The sequence below is a fragment of the Gymnogyps californianus genome, chromosome 5 (assembly GCF_018139145.2).
Source record: "Gymnogyps californianus isolate 813 chromosome 5, ASM1813914v2, whole genome shotgun sequence".
Classification (NCBI taxonomy): domain Eukaryota; kingdom Metazoa; phylum Chordata; class Aves; order Accipitriformes; family Cathartidae; genus Gymnogyps; species Gymnogyps californianus.
In genome coordinates this window covers 20,361,030-20,383,777 of record NC_059475.1, presented here as the reverse complement: position 1 = coordinate 20,383,777, position 22,748 = coordinate 20,361,030, and the positions used below count along the sequence as shown (strand labels likewise).

Here is a 22,748-nt window from a genome sequence, read left to right as displayed (position 1 = left end):
GCTGTGCAATAAAGGTAACAGTATCTAGCTGTTTATTGCTTCCTATTCAAGCTCTTCAAAAGAATAACAAGCAGGATATCTGCAGACCTTTGGAAGAGTAGGACTGGTAGCTGTGTGGTGTTAAAAATAAAATTGTGGAATGTCTAAATATGTAATTTAGACTATGGAAAGCAAACCTTTTGGGAAAAATCCAGCTATGTCTGGGCATAGCTAGGTAAGTCCAGCCTCTGGAAAAGGAGGGTTAGAAGCAGACTGCAGGCTCGCAGGCTAGCTGTAAGCCCTTAGCTGGGTGTAGTGGGAGCTTGAGAGATGTGCAGGTTGTGGGGAGGCAGAGGAAATGGAACTCATCTCCAGCTGGGAATTTAAGCTGTAGGTGACCTGCAGGTTGACAGCATGACGGATGTTGAAGTCTTCTCTCTGGACAAATGGTCTGACTCCCTGTAAAATAAAATTGATGGGCTTATCTATTGGCGAGGACTAGCATGGCTGTACTGTCTCTAGGGAAGGTGAGCTGTATGCCTGTGCTAGCAGCTGAGGTGAAGGTGAGATGAGATGTGTAAATATTGCTGAACTTTATCTTCCCCATAACTCTTGATTGTGGACTAAATGCCTGGTTGTTTGTGGGTGGGACACGCAGGCCAGCAGAGTCATCCTGCTCTGGTGTGAATCGCTGCAGGCTGAAGCTCCTGGCCTCTGCCCAGCTCCCCTCCTCAGCAGGTGCAGAGCTGCTGAGCTTTGCCCAAGAAGCAAGACAAGCGTCGTCATTGCTTAAGATAAGCTAAAGCGTGACCAAATCCTTGTTACCCTTGGCAGGTGTGGCTAGATGCCAGCTGGGATTTGTGCAGCTCTGAGGAACAGCCAGTCATTGCAGCTGTGGGGAGGGTTGCAAAGCCCTTTTAAAATGTGGAGACTTGATGCTGTAGCCCAAAAGGGAAGGTGGGTGCACTCCAAGGGACAGTGACAGCAAGGGCCTGAGGGGTGTGAGTGAAGGAACAGCCACCCAGTAACCCTGTGGACAGAAGGACTTCTGTTGTGTGTTCCTGTGCCTGTGTCCTGCTGCAGACTCTGGGATTGATGTTGCTCCATGAGCAGCTCTATCAGCTCGGTGTCCTCTGAGCAGGGCTGTGCGGGTGCCCTGGTGTCTAGCAGGGCTGAGGACCTCTTCAGCAGCAGCGCTGCCAGAGCCTCTCTCTTCACTTATCAGGTTTTTGAAGTTCAAAGATGTCTGTTGTCCTGAACTGTGCCCTTCTGTCCGATATCATGGGAACTAGGAAAAGAATTCAGATTTATTGGAGGGAAAAAGGACATATGCAGATGCCCCCACAAATGTACGTGTTTCTTCCATTGCATGCTTTGCTCCTGTGCTTGAGAGCTGCCTTCCCTCTTCCTCACCCTCTTTGCCTCTTAAAGGGGTTTGCAAGATCTCTGCTCTACCTTTCCTTCCTCCCAGACATACAGCTAGAGGAGTAATCCTCTGCTCCAGAACAGATGCACAAACCCCTTTGATTTAATGCGTTTCCTATGGCACAAAAAGAGTCTTCTGCTTTCCATGCAAATCTGGTTCCTCAGTCAAAGCTGCTAAATGCAAATGGATCACTTGTAGTTGTTCCCTCTGGGAAGAGTGGTGTGGGCTTTATGTAAAGCATGAAGATAAGACCTCAGGAGCTTGGAGAGCAGAGCAACATGCAGATTTGTGCTGGAGAGAGGTCAGTATGACTGTAGTTCATTCACAACCTGTTTCCAGGCTTGTGAGGTAGGATACTAGGCAGGGGGATATTTCAAGCTGACAGTATGGGTGTGTGGGGGTTGGTCGGTTATTCTCTCCCCTCTCTCCTTACCACCTCCCTGCTGCATCCAAGTGCAGAATCGCCGCCGACTGCGATTTGGTGACTCAACCCGTTCTGACGCCTGGATTCCTTTCCTCTATTCAGGTTGAGCAAATAACGTTCAGTCTAATCATGCTTGAGAGCTCTTGCTATTGCCCTAGATATGGGGAGCTGTAATGATGCTTAGATTGGGTTATTCCAATTTGATCTGAAAATCCACTTCTCTGAACAATAAATGTTGCATGTGGGGGGTGGTATTCAAGTGTCTTGACTAAATCAAAAACCTTTTTGGCATCAGTGGATGAAGCCTTTTTCTTTTCAACGTGTACCACTAAATACACAGGATGTGCAGTATGGTTGAATTAGCATTACTGTGGGAACCGTAACTTTTTGTATTTCCTGACCTTTATCCATGTAATGCTAAGGATTCATTAATGTGGCTCCAAAATGCTATTTATTTTTTTGTGTTTGATAAGCTTTTTTATTCTGGTCAGTACTAAGAGAAGCTTTATAAAGGACTCTAGGAGGAGATTAGAGACAGGACAGGCTGCAAGGTGCAGAAGAGCAGTTTGCTCCCTTTTTTGTGCTGTTCTAGCAGCATCCCAGCCGAGACCATGGTTCAGTGTTAAGCATCGCCTCTGCAGCAACAGTAAACAAAATGGTGAGTAAACTCTTCTGCTCAGAGGCAGGTACCTCACTTGGTGTGGGTTTCTTTGGGTTTTTTTTGGTGCAGCTACACTGCTAGAGCCTGTCCCAAAGGATGTGTGGTCCTGGGACTGAGGCAAAGCTGAACCCATGAGGAGTGGAGAGGTGATCGTCCTGGTCTGAGAGGAGCAGAGCTGCCCTCTGGCAGCACAGAGTCCTCCCAGATGGCTCGGGGGAGCTCGCTGGCCCTGTTAAGCCTGTATTAAAGACAAATGTGGCAGTTGTAGTCTTCATGTCCATTTTTTAGTCTGGGTTTTGAAATAACCATCTTAAAATACATGGGGAAGGATCCGCCTTTACTTTCTGCAGGTCCCATCATCGCTTGCTGCTGGTAGGATGGGGCTATTTGGAGCTCCTCTGTTTGCAGGTTGATGAGGTCTCTGCTGTTCAGATACCAGCTGGAGTCTTCTCCGTGGGAATCGGTGGAAGAGTGGTTTTTGCTCTCTGTAGAGGCTGGGCTTGCCTGCTCGTGACTTGTATGGCAAAGCTTGTTTGCTGGGCAAATATTATTCTTGAGGGCTGACACAGAGGCATTTGGGGCAGGGGTGAGCAAAGGGGACAAAACCATACCAGGTAATGAAGAGCCAGCCTGCCAGGGTCTCAACATGCTCTTTTTTTTCTTTTCTTTGTCACCTTCCAAGAAGTCCTCAGGCTTAACTAGTGGGAGCTGACACAGCTGAGGGCAACTTCATGTTGCCTGGGGCCCTGGAGCTGCCATTGAGTGACAAATCCTCATCAGTGTCTCCAGCTGTCAGCGGGCAGGGGTGGCTTTGCTTCCTTTTGGTGGTGCTGTGGGATAGAGGGGTGCTTTGGTCAGTGGCAGGATGGCATCTCTGGCTTCTTTAGCAAGAAAGTCCTGGGGTGTGTTTTATGGTGCTTTGGAAAGATGGTCCTTGCACTATCATCTTATGCTTTGCCTTTCTTTTTTCCTAAGCTCTCTGTGCTTCTCTTTGTGAAACAGGTTGCCAGCTATGTAAATATGGAATTAAAATCGAGGCAGGATTCACAGGGGTAGTTTCCAGCCCTGCCCTTGTTGAAATCGGATGGCAGGTAGGTGGTGAGCTACCTACAAGCACAGCCAGAGTTTCTCAGGGAAGGTAAGTTGAGCATGAGACAAGGGATTGTCTGCTTTCTTACCACTTCTTCCCTTCTTGCCTAAAGCAGTTCAGAAACAAACCCTTCTCCTTCACAGCTGTGCATGAGGCAGGATTACAAGGAATTTACCTTGGGAGCTTAAGGGCAGGTTTTCTTGTGCTGCTTTCTGAACCAATGGCTACTAGCCTATGTTGGAAAGGGGATGAGATGCGTAGGGAGCATTGCAAACCACACCTCCTAGCTTGGACCTGCTCTGATACTCTATTTACAGTGGTGGTGTTCGTTCTCTGCTAGCTTTTTGCTGTGGAATATACTGCCAGTTCCAGGGAAGGGGAGCAATACTGTCCTGCCACTCAAGGTATTTGGGGACACCTGCAGAGAGAGAAAACAAGGCTGTGCAACGGGGTGGAGGGGAGGGAAGAAAGTCTCTCTCATTTGGACAAGGAATTATTTGAGAAGGAAGTCTGAACGAGTTTGCGAGTTTCTGTGTCTCAGCAGAGTTTCTCCCCAGGAACTTTCTGTTACGACTTCCTGCTTTTGCTTTAAAGCAGCAGAGTAGAACTCGCTGAGTGCAGTGGTATTCTATATCACTGCCGAAAATGGTCGTTACTCCCGTGATGGAGGAAGGAAAATTTATTGATTGGTTTTCAAGAGCTGGAGGTGCTTAATTAACAGATGGTTAATGCTTCAGTTTGGATCACCTAAGGTCTTTGCAAATGTTGAACTGAAGAAACTGCTCCTAGTTCTGATGTGTTTCTGCAGGTTGCTTAACTAATTCTAGTGACTCATTGATTTGGGAAACTGCTGATTTAGAGTAAGAGCTGCAATGGTTATATTTTCAAAAGTAAAGGGGAAAAAGTACATGCTTAGAATATGTGGGATTGTGATGTTTTCTTATGAAATGGATGTCTTGAGCTGGTTAGATTAAAAACTAAGGATTTTCTGCTGCATACTTTGTGAAAACTTAGAAATTTTTCTTTAAAAACATTTGTCAGGAAATTTTCCACTATCCCTCATAAGCACACCTATCCCCCCCCCATTTTCTCTAATCCTACATCAGTGTTGCTGCTGTTGGCTTCTGACTCAGTGACAGCTTTTGTCAAAGAGGGGAATATCTGCCCCCCCCAGCATCTGCTTCCAAGTTTGCTTCAAATGCTGTTCCTTGCTTTGCTTGCTTCTTGCACTAAGCTGCGCCTGGTACGCAGGGAACACGTGCCCTTCAGTTGCACATGTTATCCCGCTTTGTGGAGGAGCAGTTCAGGGCTTGTGTCTGCTCAAAACATTCTTTAGTTTTCTGTCTTGTAGAAATCTGAGGCTTTTAGTATTTTGTTGTGATTGTCCCCCTGAGTGACAAAGGGAGCGTATATTTCTGATATCTTGTACGAGATCCTGGAATTCTTGGACATTCAGACCAATCCTCTCTTCTTTTGGGAGAGGGAGTGGGAGTGTCGACTCCCTGGATCCAAGACTTCACTTGTGGCCCCCTCAACGGTCGGACAGCCAAGAGGTGTCTCTACTCAGGGCATGGATTTCATCCTTTTCCAGTGCACAAATTACACTGGCATTTCAGGAAAGGTGTTTTGCATAGCACAGCTAACACCTCCTTAGCTCACAGGAAGGGGTGAATCTTTACCTTTATACCCACTGTTATCAGGGTAGATCTTTAGCTGAGAGGTAACCAAGTGTCACGCACCTGTGCATATGACCATTTTCACCTCTGTGAGGCAGAGAATGGGTTAACCGTCTCCTTGGAAATTGGCTTCATCCAGGTGCCTTGGCTCTGTTTGTTGTTTTAATAGCATTTGCAGAAAGGTCAAACTGTCCGCAGGTCCCATACGTCGCTCCTGGGCAAAACCAATACGGCACCAGCCATGGAGAGGCTTCTCCAGGGAGTTGTGGTGCCTAGAAATCCTCTCCATACTCATTCCTACTCGTTAATCTTTGCAAACCGTTTTTGTCCTTTAAGTGCATCTTGCAGATTCAGAGTAGCGAGGTAAAGCTTCTACCCCTGGTCCTGTTGCTAACATGCAGCCCAGAAAAGATTATGGGGATAAGATCACTTTGTCCAGTTCTCCAGATAGTGGACGTGAATTTCCTGGGATGAGGAAAAGATGCTTGAACTTCATGCATTTCCCTGCAGTTATAGCCCTCTGAATAAGGAGGTTTCAAGTGCTGCAGAGAACTTGCCGGCTCAGCTGGAGAAGAAATGACTGTCTATCACATGTATTCAGTAAGCAGTGTGAGTGGGTGCTTTACCAAAAAGAAGTTTCTCCTTTGAAAGGGGATTGGGTGGTCTGATGTTCTGATTTGATATTTTATCTGTGAGTGTGTGTGGTGGGGGAGCTATTTGAGGACAACATAAGGCTATGAATTTTTGTTTGTATGAGGCTGATTTCAAGATCAAGGATCTTGGTCAACAAAGATAAGGCTCTTTCCCACTTCTGTGAGCTTACACCTGTGGTACTCCAGGTGAGATGGGACTGTCTTTTTAGCCTGGATTTTTAGACTGGATTTTTAGCCTTTGCACAAAGAGGGCACTGAAGCGGCTGAGGAGAACTTGCAGCTGGCCTGGAAGGGCTTGAGCTCAGAACAGTGGGTGGCTGTCAGGAAATTTAATGAAGAAGTAACAGAACAAAATTGGGAGCCAACTAGAGGCAGCAGTCAACACCTTTCTCGTTCAGCATCCTGAGTTTGGGTGGCAGAAAGATCATCCTCTATGAAGCTAACACCAGTTGTTTCTCTTACAACAGAGGTAAGAACTAGTGAAAAGATGCCTAGAGAGGGTGACTGACTTAAACAGTGACTCTGCAGGAGGAGTGTGCATAGGTAACAGCAGCCCAGGAGGGTTCCTGCTGAGGTCAGACAAGGTGCGTGGCTGTCAGAGAGAGATTCAGCTTCTTGTTGGAAAGGAAAATCTTTGTTCTGGTATTACGTAGTCAGCTAGAATCTGAGGACTCAAAGGGAGGTCTGAGTTGAGTTCAGCACCCAAGTTATGGGTCTGATGGCAGTGATAGTTGTGGAGAGAAGCGTGACCTTTGGCTGTTGGAGTATCAAGTCCAGTTCATAGGACTGTCCTTGGTGAAAATGCAGCAGATGCCGTGGTCCTTTTGGTGGAAGACTCTGCGTACTTTGAGGGTGGTTCCTGCTGATGAGAAAGCAGCCTCTATTCGTGCTGAGGAACCGCCAGGCTGAACCAGCACTGTGTCTCCAACAGCAGCTAATGGCAGATACCCTCATCTTCCCAGCATAAATGTGTAATGATGCTTTCCTAGTACACTGTTTTGGCTGTTTGTGGCTCAGCAAATTTTCACCAAAACAGGTATTTTGCGTAATAGTCCTTTATGGACAAACTCAGGGAAGAAAAAACAGCCACTTCTGCAGGCCATGAATGCCTGTGACATCCTCAGCATCCTGTGTCAGCAAGTCCCCCACTTTAATGGTTTGCAAAGTGCTTCCTCCTGTTTGATGTGCAACTGCCACCACCCAGCTTTATCTGAGGCTCCTGGATTCTTTTCTTAAAGACAACAGTGACCGGGGACAATTCTTCACCATCTCTGCCATTCGGGAATTGGTTACACTGGCAACTCCACAAAAACCAAATTTTTTGCATTTGAAGGTTTGTGTATCCATTAGAACTTTTTATCCACTTATTCAAGAAAAGGCTGTTTCTGCATAATATAATTTTGCCCTTGAAGTACTTCAAGGTCACTGACAGAGCATGTCTAGCTCTCCACCAGCACAGGACTGAGGTGTGCCTCCTCTCAGCCTGAATTTTCTCTGCAGGACACCAAGCATGATTGCATTCCTGAGGGCTGGGGAAGAACCTTGTGTACCGGTGCCTCTGCTGCTCTCAGGGTGTGAAAGGAGTCTCCACAGCAGCATTTCTGCTGACATGTCCTTGCTGAGCTGCTGCAGCAGCCAAGGTGGTGCTTGTCATGTGCCGAGTTTTTCTGGATGACATCTTAGCTATTCAATAACTAGTGGCATGAGCGCAGCAGAAGCGTGCGGACTTCTGGTTGTTGTCTCTGGTACAACCTGCTCTGCACGCAAGTGCTGCCTTTGCTAAAGGGGCAGTTAAGGCAGGAGGAAATTGCCAGTGATGTTCAATTAAACAAGCTGAGGAGCTGCCCTGGATTTACGTCATTTCCTGTAAAGGCTATTTGAAGAGCTTTAAATGCTAGCTTAGGTCTGGAGCTTGTCTTCCTTATGGGGCATTCCTGCCTGCTGCACCAGCCCTTGGAAAAGAGGAGTAGAAGACAGCAGGGATCTCCTTTGCCTGGGCTCCCAGTGCTCAGTTTTTACTTTGAATCAAAAATGATCCAGTATGTCTGATGTCAAGTGCCAAGTCCTCTGTCTTCTCTCCTGCTTTTCCCACATCTGGGCTGGCAAAGAAAGTTTGTTTGCCTTCTGCCTGGCCTGTAGGTATCACTCAGGCGTAATCTACCTACTGATTGCTGAACTCAAAGCAGCATCTACCTCCAGCTTCACACCACTGTTAGCAGTGTTTAGCGAATGTGAATAAAGGCTGTATTATCTCTTCACAGCTAAAATATCCTGTCTTTCTCAATTATGTTCTTGAGCTGATTGTCTCTGTCCTCTAACAACCGCATATTTGTGGTAGAACATTAACAGCAGTGGCATCAGTGGGAAGCTTGATACTGCTCAGAGCCTTTTCTACTTGACTAAGTGAATGTTGTTTAGTTGCTGCTGACTAACCATGTCCTTTGTGGATGTGCAGCATGATCTCCAGCCTATGAAAATACAATGAATTCTTCTTCTTGAAGTCAGAGGGTACAACATTGCTGGTTTTTCCATTCCTCTGCTGCTGTGGTATATAAGATGAATCCTTATGTTGCATTGTATGAGATGTTGCAATGTTCTGTTCTGTCTCTTTAAAAAAAAAAAAGTTTCAGGAAACCTGTAAGCCTTTATAAAGTGAAGGAATTTGTAAAAATTAGTTGTTTTTAAACTAGCTATTGCTATTTGTCATGTCTTATTGCAAGCATGCTCTTTATTGTCTGAAAAATCAGCTGTGTGCTATTTATATTGACAGATCCAAGACCATTAGCTGTTCATGGAAAAAATGTGTTTGGATTTTGTTTTTAATTGCTGAGAATTAACTCTTGGCCCAAATATTGTTAGAGGAAAAACTGATGCTTTCTCTCTCCACTCCCCAAGCAAAACAACCCAACAAAGCCAAAAGCCCGATTAGTAGGAGCGGTTCCAGCACAAACACGCGCCCTCAGTGTTTGCATGCCAACGCTGCGACACTGTGCCAGCGTGAGAGCTGCAAAGTGTCGCTGGCTTGCAATGGGCATAGCTGGGGAGTGGCATGTGGGTGTGATGGAGGATTTGTGGCAATTTCTGGGGGAAAGAATATTGTTTTGGTCTGTTGTGGATACCTATCTGTGTTGAAGACTTATTACTTATGTGTTGGTGCTTTCTGTTGTGCTGTTGAATTGGGAAGCATCAGTGAGTGCAGTTTTAAGAAGTTTATTTGTTCACCTCTTGAAATAAAAAAAGAGAACTGTTACCAGTCTCAAGTTGCTTGCAGGTGGGAGCATAGAGTCTGCATCAAACAAATTTCTCCGTGGCAAGTTTTTTTAGCAAAGATCAAGAAGTTGGTATGATGTCATAAAGAAGCGTTCCTCTTTGATGAACTTCAGTGAGGGAAACGATGAATTGCAGCAGGGCACCTTTTTTAAGATGCTATTCAGAATGACAGAGCCCCTTGCAGCTGTCCTTGTTTCTGGGATATACCTCTGTATCATACTGGCATATCCCATGATAAAGTCATCCATCGATATTGCAGCATGGGTTAGCTCAGGGCTATCAGGCTGGGCTAATCTCCTGCTGAGTAAACAACACAAAGGTTCCTGGATTTGTTCCTGTTTCCTTAAAGGGATACAATCAAGTGCAGGCAATTAAGAGAGAGAGTGAGTGAGTGACGTGTAGCTCTAGATATTACACCTGATTTCAGGCTCTCTGCCCAGGGTGTGTATGGGTTTCTTAGGTTTTTTAAAAGAAAAAAACCCTTGCAAAACAATTGATGTTTTTCTAATTTTTCAGTTTATTTCTTTTCCTGCCGTTCCCTTTGGGAGGGGAGAACGCAATAACCACCCAAACAAATTCCAAACAATGGAAACAAATTTCCTAGAGAAGGGAAAGAGCAAAATTAATTTTGAACAAAGTACAGTGAGAAATAACTCTTTTCTTTCTGCTCTCCTCCCAGCCTTTTCAGGCACCATGGTAGAGCCTTTTAAAACAATTTCCACCAAATGGGTGCCCAGATCCTTTGAGCAGCTTTTGGAAATTCAGCCTGTGTGGAAGCCAGTTTGACATGGGGGTCAGTGTCATTCCCTGGCAAGACCTCTGCTCTACCTTCACCTGGCCAGATTTGTATGGCTGTAATTTTGTCAATGCATTTAGAATACGTGTTTTTTGCATGCAACTAGGATAATAATTGTAAATATGTGTATTTGATCACTGAATCTCACAGTGCTACAAAATCTGGAACATGTAGATGCGACTGTGTCCTACAACGAGCACTTTTTACAGTAATTATTGGCTTTCAAAACATTGGGAGGAAAAGGAAGGTAGAACAAAGAGAGCAAGTGGCATATGTTTGATATAAAATGGTATAAGGACCTGTGACGCTTTTATTGCCCTTTTCTTTTAAAATGTACCTGTTACTCAGCTGCTCCTGAGTGATGCTCCCATTCCATCAGCAAGCTACAAATGCTTTGTACTACTGTATCTTGGCATGCTTTTGCTGTGCATTTGTAATTTGCTGAAGCAACAGGGTAATTTGCTGAAGCTACAGGGATCCCTTATGCCAGCCCTTCTTTTTATGTAATGTCTTCTTGTGCATGGGATCAAACCTGTCTCAACCAGCTTATGTGTCAAGAGCATGATCAATGCACATGTAAACACCTGGTGAATTCCTTCCTTTAAAGTTGTAAGACTCTTTTTCTGCACCAGGACTAGAAAGGAAAGAGTGTGTGTTCTTCTGATCAGTTTAAATAAATGGCTTAAATATTTAGGTTTAGTATGAGGGTGTTTTTGTTGTTTCTAATAATATTGTCTTAGGCAGAGATACAGGAGGATGTCTTTTGGGAAACTTCCCAGCAAGTATCTGAGCACTTTAGTTTGTGGTACACCTTGGACACCTACTATGTACTTATAACGATTCTTTAATATTCCCTTCTACCACCATGTCACCAAAAATTCCGTGGTACAGGAAAGCAAAAACCTACTTTCCCTTATAGCTCTATAGGACCCAAACACTGCACTTGCTCTGTAATCCTGGGTAAGTCACTTAGCCGTTGTGCTTAGTTTTTTTGTCCTTCATTAACTGTTGATTCATTGTCTTGCATTGGAGCAGGACTGCTAGGAATGCTGTTTTTTCAGTGCGTGTACAATGCCCTGCGGTGACTGGGGTCATCTAAGGACCAGCTGTGGAACATTTGGCTGCACTCCCCACTTTCCTTTCCTCCTTGTCATCGGGCTGTGGAAAAAAAAAACCAAACCAATAAACCCAAAGTTGTCATGTGCACACGGTGGTCACGGTCACATAGATAAGGGCTTGACTGTTGATAGCATTTTAGCCATGACTTTTCTTTACCTCTTTAACAGTGCTTACTGCTACAACAAGAAGCTTTCCGAGACAATAAATTGGAAACCATGACCCTGTAATGCTACCTTGGAAGTAGTATCTTTCCTTTCCAGGAAAAGCACCTTGGGTCTGTTCTTCTGTTGAAATTTGTAGTTTCTTCAAGTTCTGTGTTCAAGTTTTTCATTCTTCAGCTTCAAGGCTTTGAAACTATTTTGATGCTTGAGTTTCACATGTAATTATCAGTCTCCAGGAACTGAGTCTTAAAATAAAGTGCCAGCTGTCACAAGCATCAGAACCATATTGGAGGAGTTGACAATCTATAAGCATAGGCAGGTGACGTGACTTACCCAGGGCCGTATGGCAAGCTGAGTCAGGATTAAAATTCAGGTCTTGTGATTTCCCCAAAGAATGCCATGCCCATGGGATCCAGCTGACTTTCTGGCACAGCTTTGCACAGGACAAACTGCAGTTTATGCCTCACGTGGTTAAAATATGCATGTAAGGCTGGTCTGAGTTGCCTCTATGTAGAAATACAAGACCTGGTGTTAGCTGTCTTTACTGGCAGTTGAATTTCCCATTGTGTGCTGTGTCTGAGAAGATCTATATTTGCTTTCCAGGCTCTGGGAAAGTTGTCTTGCAGGAGCAGGTGAATTTTTGCTTGCTGGGCCCCAGCACACACCATGGCGGGAAATATCTGGTGTAATCCACAGGTCCTGAAGACTGACTTTCTCTTGAGCTCTGTATCAGGTTGTTAAGATGTTGGACACTGCCCAAATCTGGACTGTGCAATATCAGAGCTGACCTTGAGCATAGGCAGCCAAACCCCTGGGGTGGGGGAAGAGGGGGATGCAGAAGAACATTACACACTGAGGCTGGCCAGGGCGATTGGAGCCTGTTGGTGCCCCCATGTTCCTGGCACTTCCATCTTCCTGGTAGCTCTCCCAAGCCCTGGGGACTCCATCTCTTGTGGAGTGGGTGCTGGTCAAATCGTGTACCCAAAAAACTGGAATAGTCCCATGAAGCTTTGTCAGCACCCGCTGATTGCAGCAGACACCCTGTTTCTATCAGCGAGTTCATGTGAACAGTGAATGTTTTCATACAGATTCAAAGGGAGGCTGGGCAAGTGTCTTGGAAGATGAGGGAGGAACCATGTGGCTCAGGAATTGCCCCAGGCTGACAGTGGCTAGAAGCTGGCAGATCTCTTCAGGGAAGCCTTCTCTCTGGAGGCTGACAGTGGCTAGAAGCTGGCAGATCTCTTCAGGGAGGCCTTCTCTCTGCTTGCCCTGCTGTTACTCTTCCCTCACCAGCCATCCATGGCCACTGTTGAGGGCAAGATGCTGGGCTGGATGAACTCTGCCATGACCCATTGCAAATGTTCTTATGATGGAAATCAACAGCCCAAGATACAGAGATTGTCCTGATTCCAGGCTAGGTGTGGAAATTAATTCTTAACTGCTGCTGACTCAATGACTACCTTATCCTGCCAGAAGAGACCTGGAAAAATTAATCCTGTCAGGAAGTTTTGGTAACAACCCCTGGCTTTGTCGCTGGAGGTGGCTTGGCTACATCTTGCTGGGGGATCCTGGCAGGTTTGCCTGACCAAAAGCATTAGCTGCCCGTACCTATCTTGTCTGCCTTCTCCACTTGTGTCAGGCAAGAGTGGCTTTTCCCAAGCTCTTCTTTCTGCACCCAGGCCAGCTCTGCTGGCCTCACTTTTGGGTACCAGTTCACAGTTTTAGCACTCTAGTGACCTCAGCCTCTTTCAAAGTTGTCCTTCAGTGATGCTCTGCATTTTGCTGATGAAGCTGCTTCCCCAGTAGTTTGTAGTGATGATCTGTAACTGGGGAAGGTATGACAGCACCTGTTAGACTGAGATCTGCTTTGTACCTCATCTGCATTTATACAATGCAATGCCCTTACAAACAGGGATGGAGATGAAGAGCTGCTCAGTCAAAGGCCTCTGGGAGAGAAGACCGTCAGAGCTGCAGTGTATTTTGCTTACTGGGGCTCTCTCTTACTTGCTGCTTTGTTCCTCTACAAGTGCTGTCTCACCATTGAAAGAGCCACATCTGGCTTGAAGCCATTTGAAGCAGCTTGAACAAGAGGCTCTGCACTCCGAACATCGAATTAATGGGCTTGGTCTTTTACATGTGAGTGAAATCCTTTCAGGCTCTTGTCCGTGTCAGGCTCCCAGTGCTTCTAATTAAGAGGCTTTTAGCTCAGCCAATGTTTGGGAGCTACAGTACAGCTGGGCTTTTGATAAAATGAGGACATGCTAGAGGTAGGGATGTAATGGGTCCAATTTCAGCTTGCAAATATGCTTCAGAGAGACAACAGAACACCCTCCTCGTACAACCTTTTGTTTGCTGCAGCACAGCTGGGGAGATGTCATCTGCATGGGCTGCTCTGGCTTTAGAAATAGAAATGATGAAACCAGTAATAAGAAAGTAAGATCTTCTTTACTTCTGGGGACCTCACTGTCTCTTAGGCAGCTAGAAGGATGTTTCAGAAAACACATTTCTTATTTGCGCTTTTTCTTATTCTGGCCGTTTTCTGCAATCCTATCGTGGCTCTTGCTTTGAACTCCCGTTTTGTTTCCTCCCCTGCTGCTGCCTATGCTCACCATCTGATACAGGGTGCTGCTGTGCTGAGACTGTCTTCATGGGAGGAATGGGTCTGGCAAAAGCTTCAGCAAGGTGGCCTGTAGCAGCCAATAATTGTCATTCCTCAGTGTGGCTATGTGATTGCTCACCGTAATCACCTGTAAAATCTATGCAGCATAAGATTTTTTTTTTTTTCTTTCAAGGCCAGCTTTGCAACTTTTATTTGAATGTGAAAAGTAAGCTGGGGTTCTTTCCGACTTCTTTACTACTAACACGTACAGACTTGCCATCAGAAGCAAGCTGACTGTCCAGCTAATGGATAGAATCAAGCTTTAGTCTCCAAATTTTGCTGTGTTGGTGCTGTAACACCAAAAAAAGCTTGGTAGGAGGGTTTGTTTGGAAAAGAGCAAGAGAGAAAGACACCCCCTGCCTTCTCGCTTTTCATGCTTTCTTCCCTCCTTTCCTCTGCAGTATTCCCCAAAGCTTGGGTCCAGCTCTGTGTCCATTGCTTGCCAGGGATGTCTACTTGACTAGAAACATATAATAGTACCCATTTACAGGTAGTCTTCTGCAGAGTTTCAAATAAATATCTTCTCAAGTGACACTAAATGGAGGTGCCCTGAAAAAACACTGATTTGAAAAGGGGAGCAAAGTGTTCTGCTTGTTCTTTGAAGCAGAACCACCCTCTGGCTCATGAACCAGCAGTAATAAATGGAGTCAAATAGCGTGGTACATAATTGCCTTCTCCTTGTGTCAGCTTCATATAGTTCTTGCATGTGACATTCTTCCTGGCCATCGTGCTCTTTATCCTCCCATTGTACTAAAAGTGCAAACAGAATTAACTTGTTTGTTATCACAGCATCTGTACATGGCTTTTAATTTCTTGGAGATTAAAAAAAAAAAAAACAACCAACCCTGAAGCCCTCTTTGTCTAGCACTGTTTAAATCTGCTCTCAGCCTGCTTGCACAGCTCACTTCTGCCCTGCAATGCAGAACACAGATCGGCAGAAGGAGAAGTCTAAAGCAATCAGTGCAACAAGGCTTAAAAAATGTGCTGGTGTTGCTGAAGAATAGCTGTTTTGAGGGTGATACGTGGCATCGGTAAGTCAGAAGGTTAGTTGGGGTAGGGATGCGTTGTATGCATCTTTACAATCACAGTGCTGTGCTTAAAGGGGTGCTCTCGTTCCTAGCCTTTTTGTTTAGGTACTTGTAAGTAATGGGAATTATTTTCTTTGGCCTCTGAAATGTCTCCATAGTCATGTGGTTTCCTTCCTATAAAGGTGAACACTTCAGATTAAAATTCTGTTTGGCAGCTTATGAGCTCTCAAAACAGAGGCTGGTAGGCAAGGCGGGCAGGAGTGCTCAGGTTATTAAATTTTTCCCAGTATAGGAATTGTCTGACCTTTCTTTGTGCTGTAATAACATGAAAGGAGATGGAGTTACTATTTGGGAAGTGTTAACAAGAAAATGTGAGAGCTGGAAGGCCAGCCAGGGGACCTGGATGGGAGAGGGCTGGGAGAGACAGAGACATTCCTTCTTCTCTTTCCTCTGTCACTTGCACAGATCTTCCTCCTATCTGCCTTTGTGCCACTCTGGGTTCTTGCAGTTGTGATGCAGTTTTGGTGTTTAAAGGTGGCGCAGAAAAGCAACAGGAGGAGGAAAAGCACATGTTATTACCAGAGGAACCAAGACCAGAGAGAAGCATCCTGGTCGGGGCATCCAGGTTGCTATGTGAGAGCTGGGAGCTGGCCCTGCTCGTGGAGTTTGAGCCCCCTGTCTCAGCTAGTGTGGGACTATCACCGTGCTCCCATGCAGATTTACCTGCATGCTTTAATACTCCCTTTCCATCCTCTTGTCTCCACCGAAACCTTCCCTTGGCAACTGGCTGTCACCAGCAGAGAACTCTGACTGCCCTGTAGGTCTGAGCCAGAGGAGGAGAGATGGTGAAAGAGCATCCTTGCTCGGTGCAGGTTCTGGAGCCCATCACAGTGTGGAGGGTTACAGCCATGTGGTAGGCTTGGTTATGCCTATGTTGTGTACAGTGTGTACCTATGTGTGGTGTGTACCTCTGACACAAACTCTCTCCCTTCCCCCCTCCCCTCAGTAACAGATCATAGAATCATAGAATAGTTTGGGTTGGTGGGTTGGACCTTTAAAGGTCATCTAGTCCAGATACCTGGTATGATATGCTGAATATTGTTCTTTCAAACCAACAAGGCATGTAACTAGATGATGCGTGGGGTGGAAGTGGAGAGCCATGTTTGACTGGGGTTTCTCTGTTTCCTGCCCCACAGCTCTTCCATTTGCCCCTGCCCTGGGGCAAAAGACTTTGAGAAGATGGAGAACCAGAGGAGAGCGCTCTTGGGATACGTCCGCTGGGAAGGAGAAGAAGAAGGGGATGAGGAGGATGGCGTGGCTCCTGGTGCTTCTCCTTCCAGGCAAATGAGCAAGCTGGAAGATGTGCAGGTGGAGATGCTGGAGAAGGCAAGGGAGCTCTTCCAGCTTTGTGACAAGGACGAGAAGGGTTTTATCACCAAGGTGGACATGCAGGTGAGGGAAAAAATCCTTCCCGTTTCCTGGGAGGAGCTGTAAAGTCATGGGTGGCAGAAGAGGGGAGAATGTGGCATGTCTTTACTTTTGGCAAGTGTGGGTGTGCATGTGGGCTCCCTCTCATTCAGATTTCTGGGAGCCAAACTCTGCCACAGCCAGCTGCTAGGAACCAAAAATCCCAGCAGGGCCTTGGACCTCCTGGGAATTCCTGGGACAAGTGGGACTGCAATTCCAAATTTTTAAGGAATGCATAAAATAAAAAAAATTGCAACAGTTCCTACAAAAGTTAAGCATGCAGTGGATGGGAAATTTGCGGGAAAAAAATCTTTGGTTTAATTTAGAAAAACAAAACAACCCCCACCTCCCCCCCCAACACACAATCAACAACAACAAAAAATTCACCAACCTCTTAACAAAAAAAGGTGTATAACCTTTTTGTCTCAATCATAGCTAAAGCCTGATCTCAAAAACTCACTTTAGGCCTGAACTATAACTTTGCTCTAGAATAATGTGGTTTGCTGCTTTCTGTTAAAAACAGCATTTGTTAACAGAATCTCTATAGTTCTTTGTGAGTTTTGTTTTAATGGTTTATCTGGAAGGTTACATGTAGGTTGTTTTTTCTCCTGTCCCATCTCTCCCTCCATCTATAATTAACACTTGGCACGTCCATGCTGGTTTAATGATTGACTCACTTTGTTTTGTGTTGTGTGATGCCTAATTTTGTATAGTTACATTAATAAATATTTATTAAGCTTTTATCTAAATCTGCACGTTTAATGGACTGTAATGAGGTTTTAGCCTACACCTCTTGTTATTTGGAAGCTTCTTTGGGTGCCCCTTCACAGTAGGTGCTCTGCACGTGTATTATGAAGGGAAATCTCTCTGCTCCTTGTCTATGTTGTGGGAATGATGCGGTCCCAACAGGCAGAAGATGACAGAAGAAAGCTGACTCTCTGTTATGGACTGAACATTCTGTTTATGATCTGCAAGATTTCCTGCAAGACCTGGGAACTGAATCCAGACACCCACAAGTCTGTCCTCCCTCTCTGGCCAAAGAGATGGAGCTGGTACCTGATGTGCCCATAGAGAGCCAGCAGTGGTTGCAGGAGGCTGGCAGTGCCCCCGGGGGACAGCCACCTTTGGGCAGGGGTGGAGGGAGGCAGGCAGTGAACTAGAGGCAGTGGTTCTGAAGTGGGGGAGGAAGAGGGTTGGGCTCCCTCCAAACAAAATAACCCAAAGTTCCCTCCTGCAGTCCTGGTTGAATCATCCAGTAATGGAAAGTGTCGCCGTATCAGTGGGTCCAAACAAGTATTTGTGTCATCACTCAGCTGTACTGGCAGACTGTTGCATCCCAGCCAGGATGCAGTGCTGAAAGGGCACATCACTGTGGGCCAAAGCTGAGGATGGCAGGGACAGGAGCTAGTCACAGGGAAGACTTGAGTCATGCCTTAATTTTGTTTGTTCTTTTGTCTTTGAAGCGGCTCCAGAGTGAACTTCCCCTAACCCTTGAGCAGCTGGAGACTGTTTTTGACAGCTTGGAACAGAACAATAATGGATACCTGACACCTGTGGAGTTCAGCATGGGACTAGGTAAGGACTGCACAAAGGTAGAGGAAGGAAAAAGCCCACCTATGACATGATGTTTTATGTTGGTAAGAAAGAAAGTGCAGTGGTTCTGCTGAAGCTGTACCAGCTATGCAGGGCAATGCCCCATGCTTATGTGAATATCATTGGAGAAGGTGTGTGTGCAGTACTGCTATTCCCCCTTCCTGAGGCTTTGTGTTGCCTTCTTCCACAACTGTTACCTGCCTACCTGGTGGAGCCAGCTTCTGAACATCTCCTACTGGAGATGGTACATACTGTAGCCTGTATCTGGCTATGTGATCCACAGTTGTTCATCTGGATAAGGACCCTTGTTGAATGAAGGGACAGAAATATGCCTCTTGGCAACTATCTCCAGCTGGTAGCAGTGCTGTTCAAGGATATTAGTAGGAGTCCTGTTAGTAGGCTAGCACGCTGGCAAATGAGCTTTTGTTTTCCTCTTACTGTTGTATTTTCCAAACACTAGGATAATGCTGATCCTATACCAGTTATCATCCAGCAGCACAAGCAGTGCAAGAGATGTTAAGGAGGAGGAAAGACCATAGCAATAATAACCTTTGCTGTAGGTACTTAGTTGCCTTAGCTGGTTATAAGCTCTCAGAAAATCTGCACCCTGTTAGCACCTTCCTTGGACATGTAGAGGTGTTAATTGGATCAGGTCAAAGCAAGTGAACACAGGTGGTCTAGGGTTTTCAGAAGTGATTGAGGAGGATTGAATTGCAGTGTCCTGATTGCTCAGATTGTGGCTGCTCATGGCTTTCTCACAGCTTGGACAGGGGGGGCCTTTTTGGTGCTTCAATTTGAATGGCCAGAAACATCCACCCCTGAAAGGAGAAGCTGTAAAGATTTCCTTAGAATAAACACGGAAAGCTGTGTCTTGGGCTAGCCTGTTCAGGGAATGTGTTAGCCGATTGAGTGCCTGCTGACTATGCCTGTTTCTGCCTTGTGCCCCTGCCTGCCGGGGTGAAGCCTTGTTGGCTGGTTGTGCTGCCTTTGCCAGAAACAAGAGTCATCTCAGGAGTGTGGGCCTTCCTGCCCAGCACTGTGTGGAAGGTGAATGGGCACCATTTGAGCACCTTGGCATCCCCACTGCTCTCTGTGTTATGACTTGGTTATTCCCAAATCTCATTGTTTGAGGCATTTGTCCCAGCCATAGCCATAGATGGACATCATGAGGGTACCTGCCTCAGTGCCATTGCTGGTAGAGGTAGGCAAGATTTCTCTTTGTGTCAGCCACCAGTTGCCAGGTGCCACTCTGTGTTGGCAGCCTGGCTCTGTGGGACTTGCTCCAGTCTAGGCAAAACACTTAATTTCTGCATTTCTTTTCTTTATGGCCGTTCTTTGTGTCTGGCTTCATTGAAATCCTTTTCAGACTTTGCCCCTAACTCAAGAGTTTGGCCTGGCATATTGCTGTCTTCCTTCTGGAGTGTGCAGGGGGAAATTGAGGGAAGCGGTTCAAGCTGCAATCAAGTCTGCTTCTTGAGAGGGCTCCTTGCATGGCCTCTGAGAGGTTACAGGGTGCATCTGCACAACTGACAAAAGAGCATACATTTAAATTGTTCAATTTAAAGCAATCGGAGGTCCTTCTAGGATGTCAAAACCATCTTCAGATCATTCTCTACCTCAATTTTCCCAGCTGTAAAAGAGAGATAATGAGACATAATGACTCTTTCTTTAAAGCAGACATCCAAAGTGCCTAATCTAAGCCCACCTCCTTAATTAACTGTCTGAGCCTCAGCCTTTAAGCTGAGTAGGGCCCATATCTCCACACTGCAAGTTTTTTTTACAGCACGTTGTAAGAGCAGGAGAGAAGCAGCTAGATTCTGGACATATGGAGCTAAGAAGTGGTGGAGTTAAGTCACTTGAGGTACACAAATAGTGGATATTTTTCCCCTTAGAGCAGCTTCATGTTCTTATCTGTGCTGTGAACATCCTTGGCTCCTGGCCTTGCAGTTGGGATGTCATTTCTGCCTTTTGAACCAAGCAGATATGTTTTGGAAAGAAAGAGTAGCTACTGATGGAGGTCTGACCTCTGTATGCAGGATGGGGTCCTGCGTTTTGGATAGGATTGCTTGATTTGTTTCTTTGAGAAGAATTTGTTCCCAGCACCAGTATTTGTCACATGCCTTGCATAGCATGAAGTTCTCATGGCATGTGTCTCAGCATGAAACAGGATCCACATAGCTGGAAGCCATCTGTATGTGGGATGGGGCAGGAGAGGGTGCTCAGAGGGTAAGTTCATTTTGTTCAGACACTCTACACAATCCTAGCAAGAGGCGGTCCTTGTCCCGTAGCACTTGAATCAGAACAGATGTAGCACATGAGAAGGGAGGGGTAATGATCTCACTTTTTTTAAGCTGGGCAACTGAGGCATGGTGCTATTAAGTGCCAGGCTTGCAGTCTCAGAGGGAGCTTGTGGGATCATTGGCAACTGAACCCACAGCGCCGTTCCATGGGAGTGAAGTGACCTAATGCCGCGTGCTTCACATGCTGAGAATCCAAGGCCATGGGTGGTAGATCATCTTCACACAGATGTGAGCACAGCCCTAACAGCCTGTTGTTGGGCTGGAAGCTAGTTTCAGTCCCAGCATTGCAGACTGAACACTGACATTACTCAGGACGTCAGAATGGAGGCTCTTTACTGACCAGGAGCTGTATTCTACACCAGCAGTGTGCAGGCAGCTTCTCATGGAGCTCTGTTGGGCTGCCATTTAAATAGCTTATTAAATGACATCCAATTTGACTTTCTTTATTCTCCTTCTTCCCATCTCCTTCCACCAGGAAAGTTAATAGGGATTGAATTGTGTCAAGGGGCTGGGAGAATGGATCACTCCAGACACGAGGAGACCTTTGAGTCAGGCTGGTCAGATGACTTGGACCCGGCAGATGATGATGAAGAGAAACGATTCTGTTCCATGATGGAGCAGCTCGGAGCAGCCCAAATGTTTGAAGAGTAAGTAGGGGAGTTGCATGGCATTACTTCTACTCTCTTTTGATCTTGCAATACCAAAACTTCAAAGTACCAGCAAAGACCAAAGAGGTGAACTGAGCTGCTTGCTCTCTGAAGTGCTGCTTGGGCTTTCTGTACTGCTGTCTCAGGTTTTCATATGCTTGGTAACAAATGCAGTGAAGTCCGGGTTTTCTCATCAGTTACCAATTACTTTTAGTGTAGTACTTTTCACAAAGAGTTTCCCAAACTAGAGTTCATACTACAGCTGTAAAATGTAACGGTGGCATGGAAGCCCATCTGCACACAGCGAATGAAAAGAAGCATGTGAGGGTTAGACGAGGTAAGGAGGATGAGTGTGCTGTCTGTTCCAAAATGGTGTGTGACTGTTCACATATGTTCAGACAATCTTAATTCTGAGAGTCTCCATGAAAGATCTGTGCTCAAGGAGCTGCTTGGGACTGGGCTGATCTTGAAGAGTGTGAAAGGCTAAACTGGGCAAGGGATGCTCACCTGAGCCTTGAAACTTGATATTAATGCCCCTGCACGTGGCCCCAGTAGAGTCTGCTGGCCCCAGTGTCATCCAGCCTTTTTTTAGGGCCTTCCCAAGTGAAGCATTATCCATAACTGGATCTTACTGATGCACATCTGCTGGGGTGACCAACTGCATCTGTGGCAGCCCTTTTTTTCAGGCATCGTAGTCCACCAGTGTTGCCAATTTGCAGGGGACAGCCCAGGTAGGGGCAGGATTGGAGACAGAAGCTGAGAGTGAAGGAGTTTGCTGCTTTCAGAGCTGCATCTGTCACGAAACAGATTTTTTTTTTTTTTGTCTCATTTGCATTGTGATGCAAAGCACCTGCATGTTTCTTTTAATGCTAAACAACTTGTCCTGTCCTGAAAAACTCTGGAAAGCTGTTATGCCCCAAATAATAGGATGACACTGTGAAAGGCCATATTACTGTTCTGGAAAAACAGACTCTGCTGTTTATCACTCTGCTTTGAGAAGTATCAAGTCTTAAAGTGGAATGATCCTGTGTTTTATTTTGACCACTTACTTGCAGTTTTATGCAATGAGTTCAGTAGCTACTTCATGTCATGCCTTTGTGCTAAGCCAGCTGTTGTAAAGAAGTAATATAAACCAGAATCTAATTGGAGTTGGAGCAGGAATCTGAACTATCTTCACTGTTTTTGCTAGAAAGAAATGGTTTTGTTTATTAACGGGACTCTATGTTCTTTTATCTAAAACACAAAGTTTTCATGAAGTGCTAGTAACTTTTTCAATTTGGGACAGAAAAAGGAAGTTATTGTGCAATGGTGACAGGGGGAATCAAGAGCTTTTTGACTGGTTTTTTTGTTTGTTTTTTCACAAAGAATATTAAGAGAGACAAATACATAGACAAAGAAAAATATCTATTTGGATAATGTCTATAGGTATAATTATTCTGTATATTTCAAGGCAGTTCCTCCAAACTACTCCATGGATTAAAAAAAAAAATTAAAAATAATAATAAAAAGCTCTTCCCTAAAAAGAAGCATGAATTGATGTCTGCAGGCTTATAAGACTCTTTGGGAAAGAGTAAGTTTATAAGTGCTGTGTTCAAGTTGCGATGAATTAAATGCCAAAACAGTGTAATCATTATTGCAGGTTCAGAAAAAGAAGACTTTGGGTTTCCAAGGCTTCCTCCATTATTATCCTGATGTGACACCTGGGCAAATTCACTTCTTTTTTTGTGCCTCAGTTTCCAAACCTGTAAAATAAATAAATAAGAAGGACAGTAGCATCCACCAGTACAGTCCTGGTGTGA

At 45.4% G+C, this 22,748-nt stretch overlaps 1 protein-coding gene across 1 annotated transcript in view; it reads left to right on the top strand.

Moving 5' to 3' along the window:
• The window catches only part of CRACR2B (calcium release activated channel regulator 2B), a 46,580-nt gene that overhangs the window by 4,076 nt on the left and 19,756 nt on the right, over window positions 1–22,748 (top strand). Inside the window, 3 exon segments of the mRNA XM_050897460.1 lie at window positions 16,139–16,394; window positions 17,873–17,984; window positions 20,778–20,949. Of these exon segments, the coding sequence (XP_050753417.1) occupies window positions 16,139–16,394; window positions 17,873–17,984; window positions 20,778–20,949 (540 nt within the window).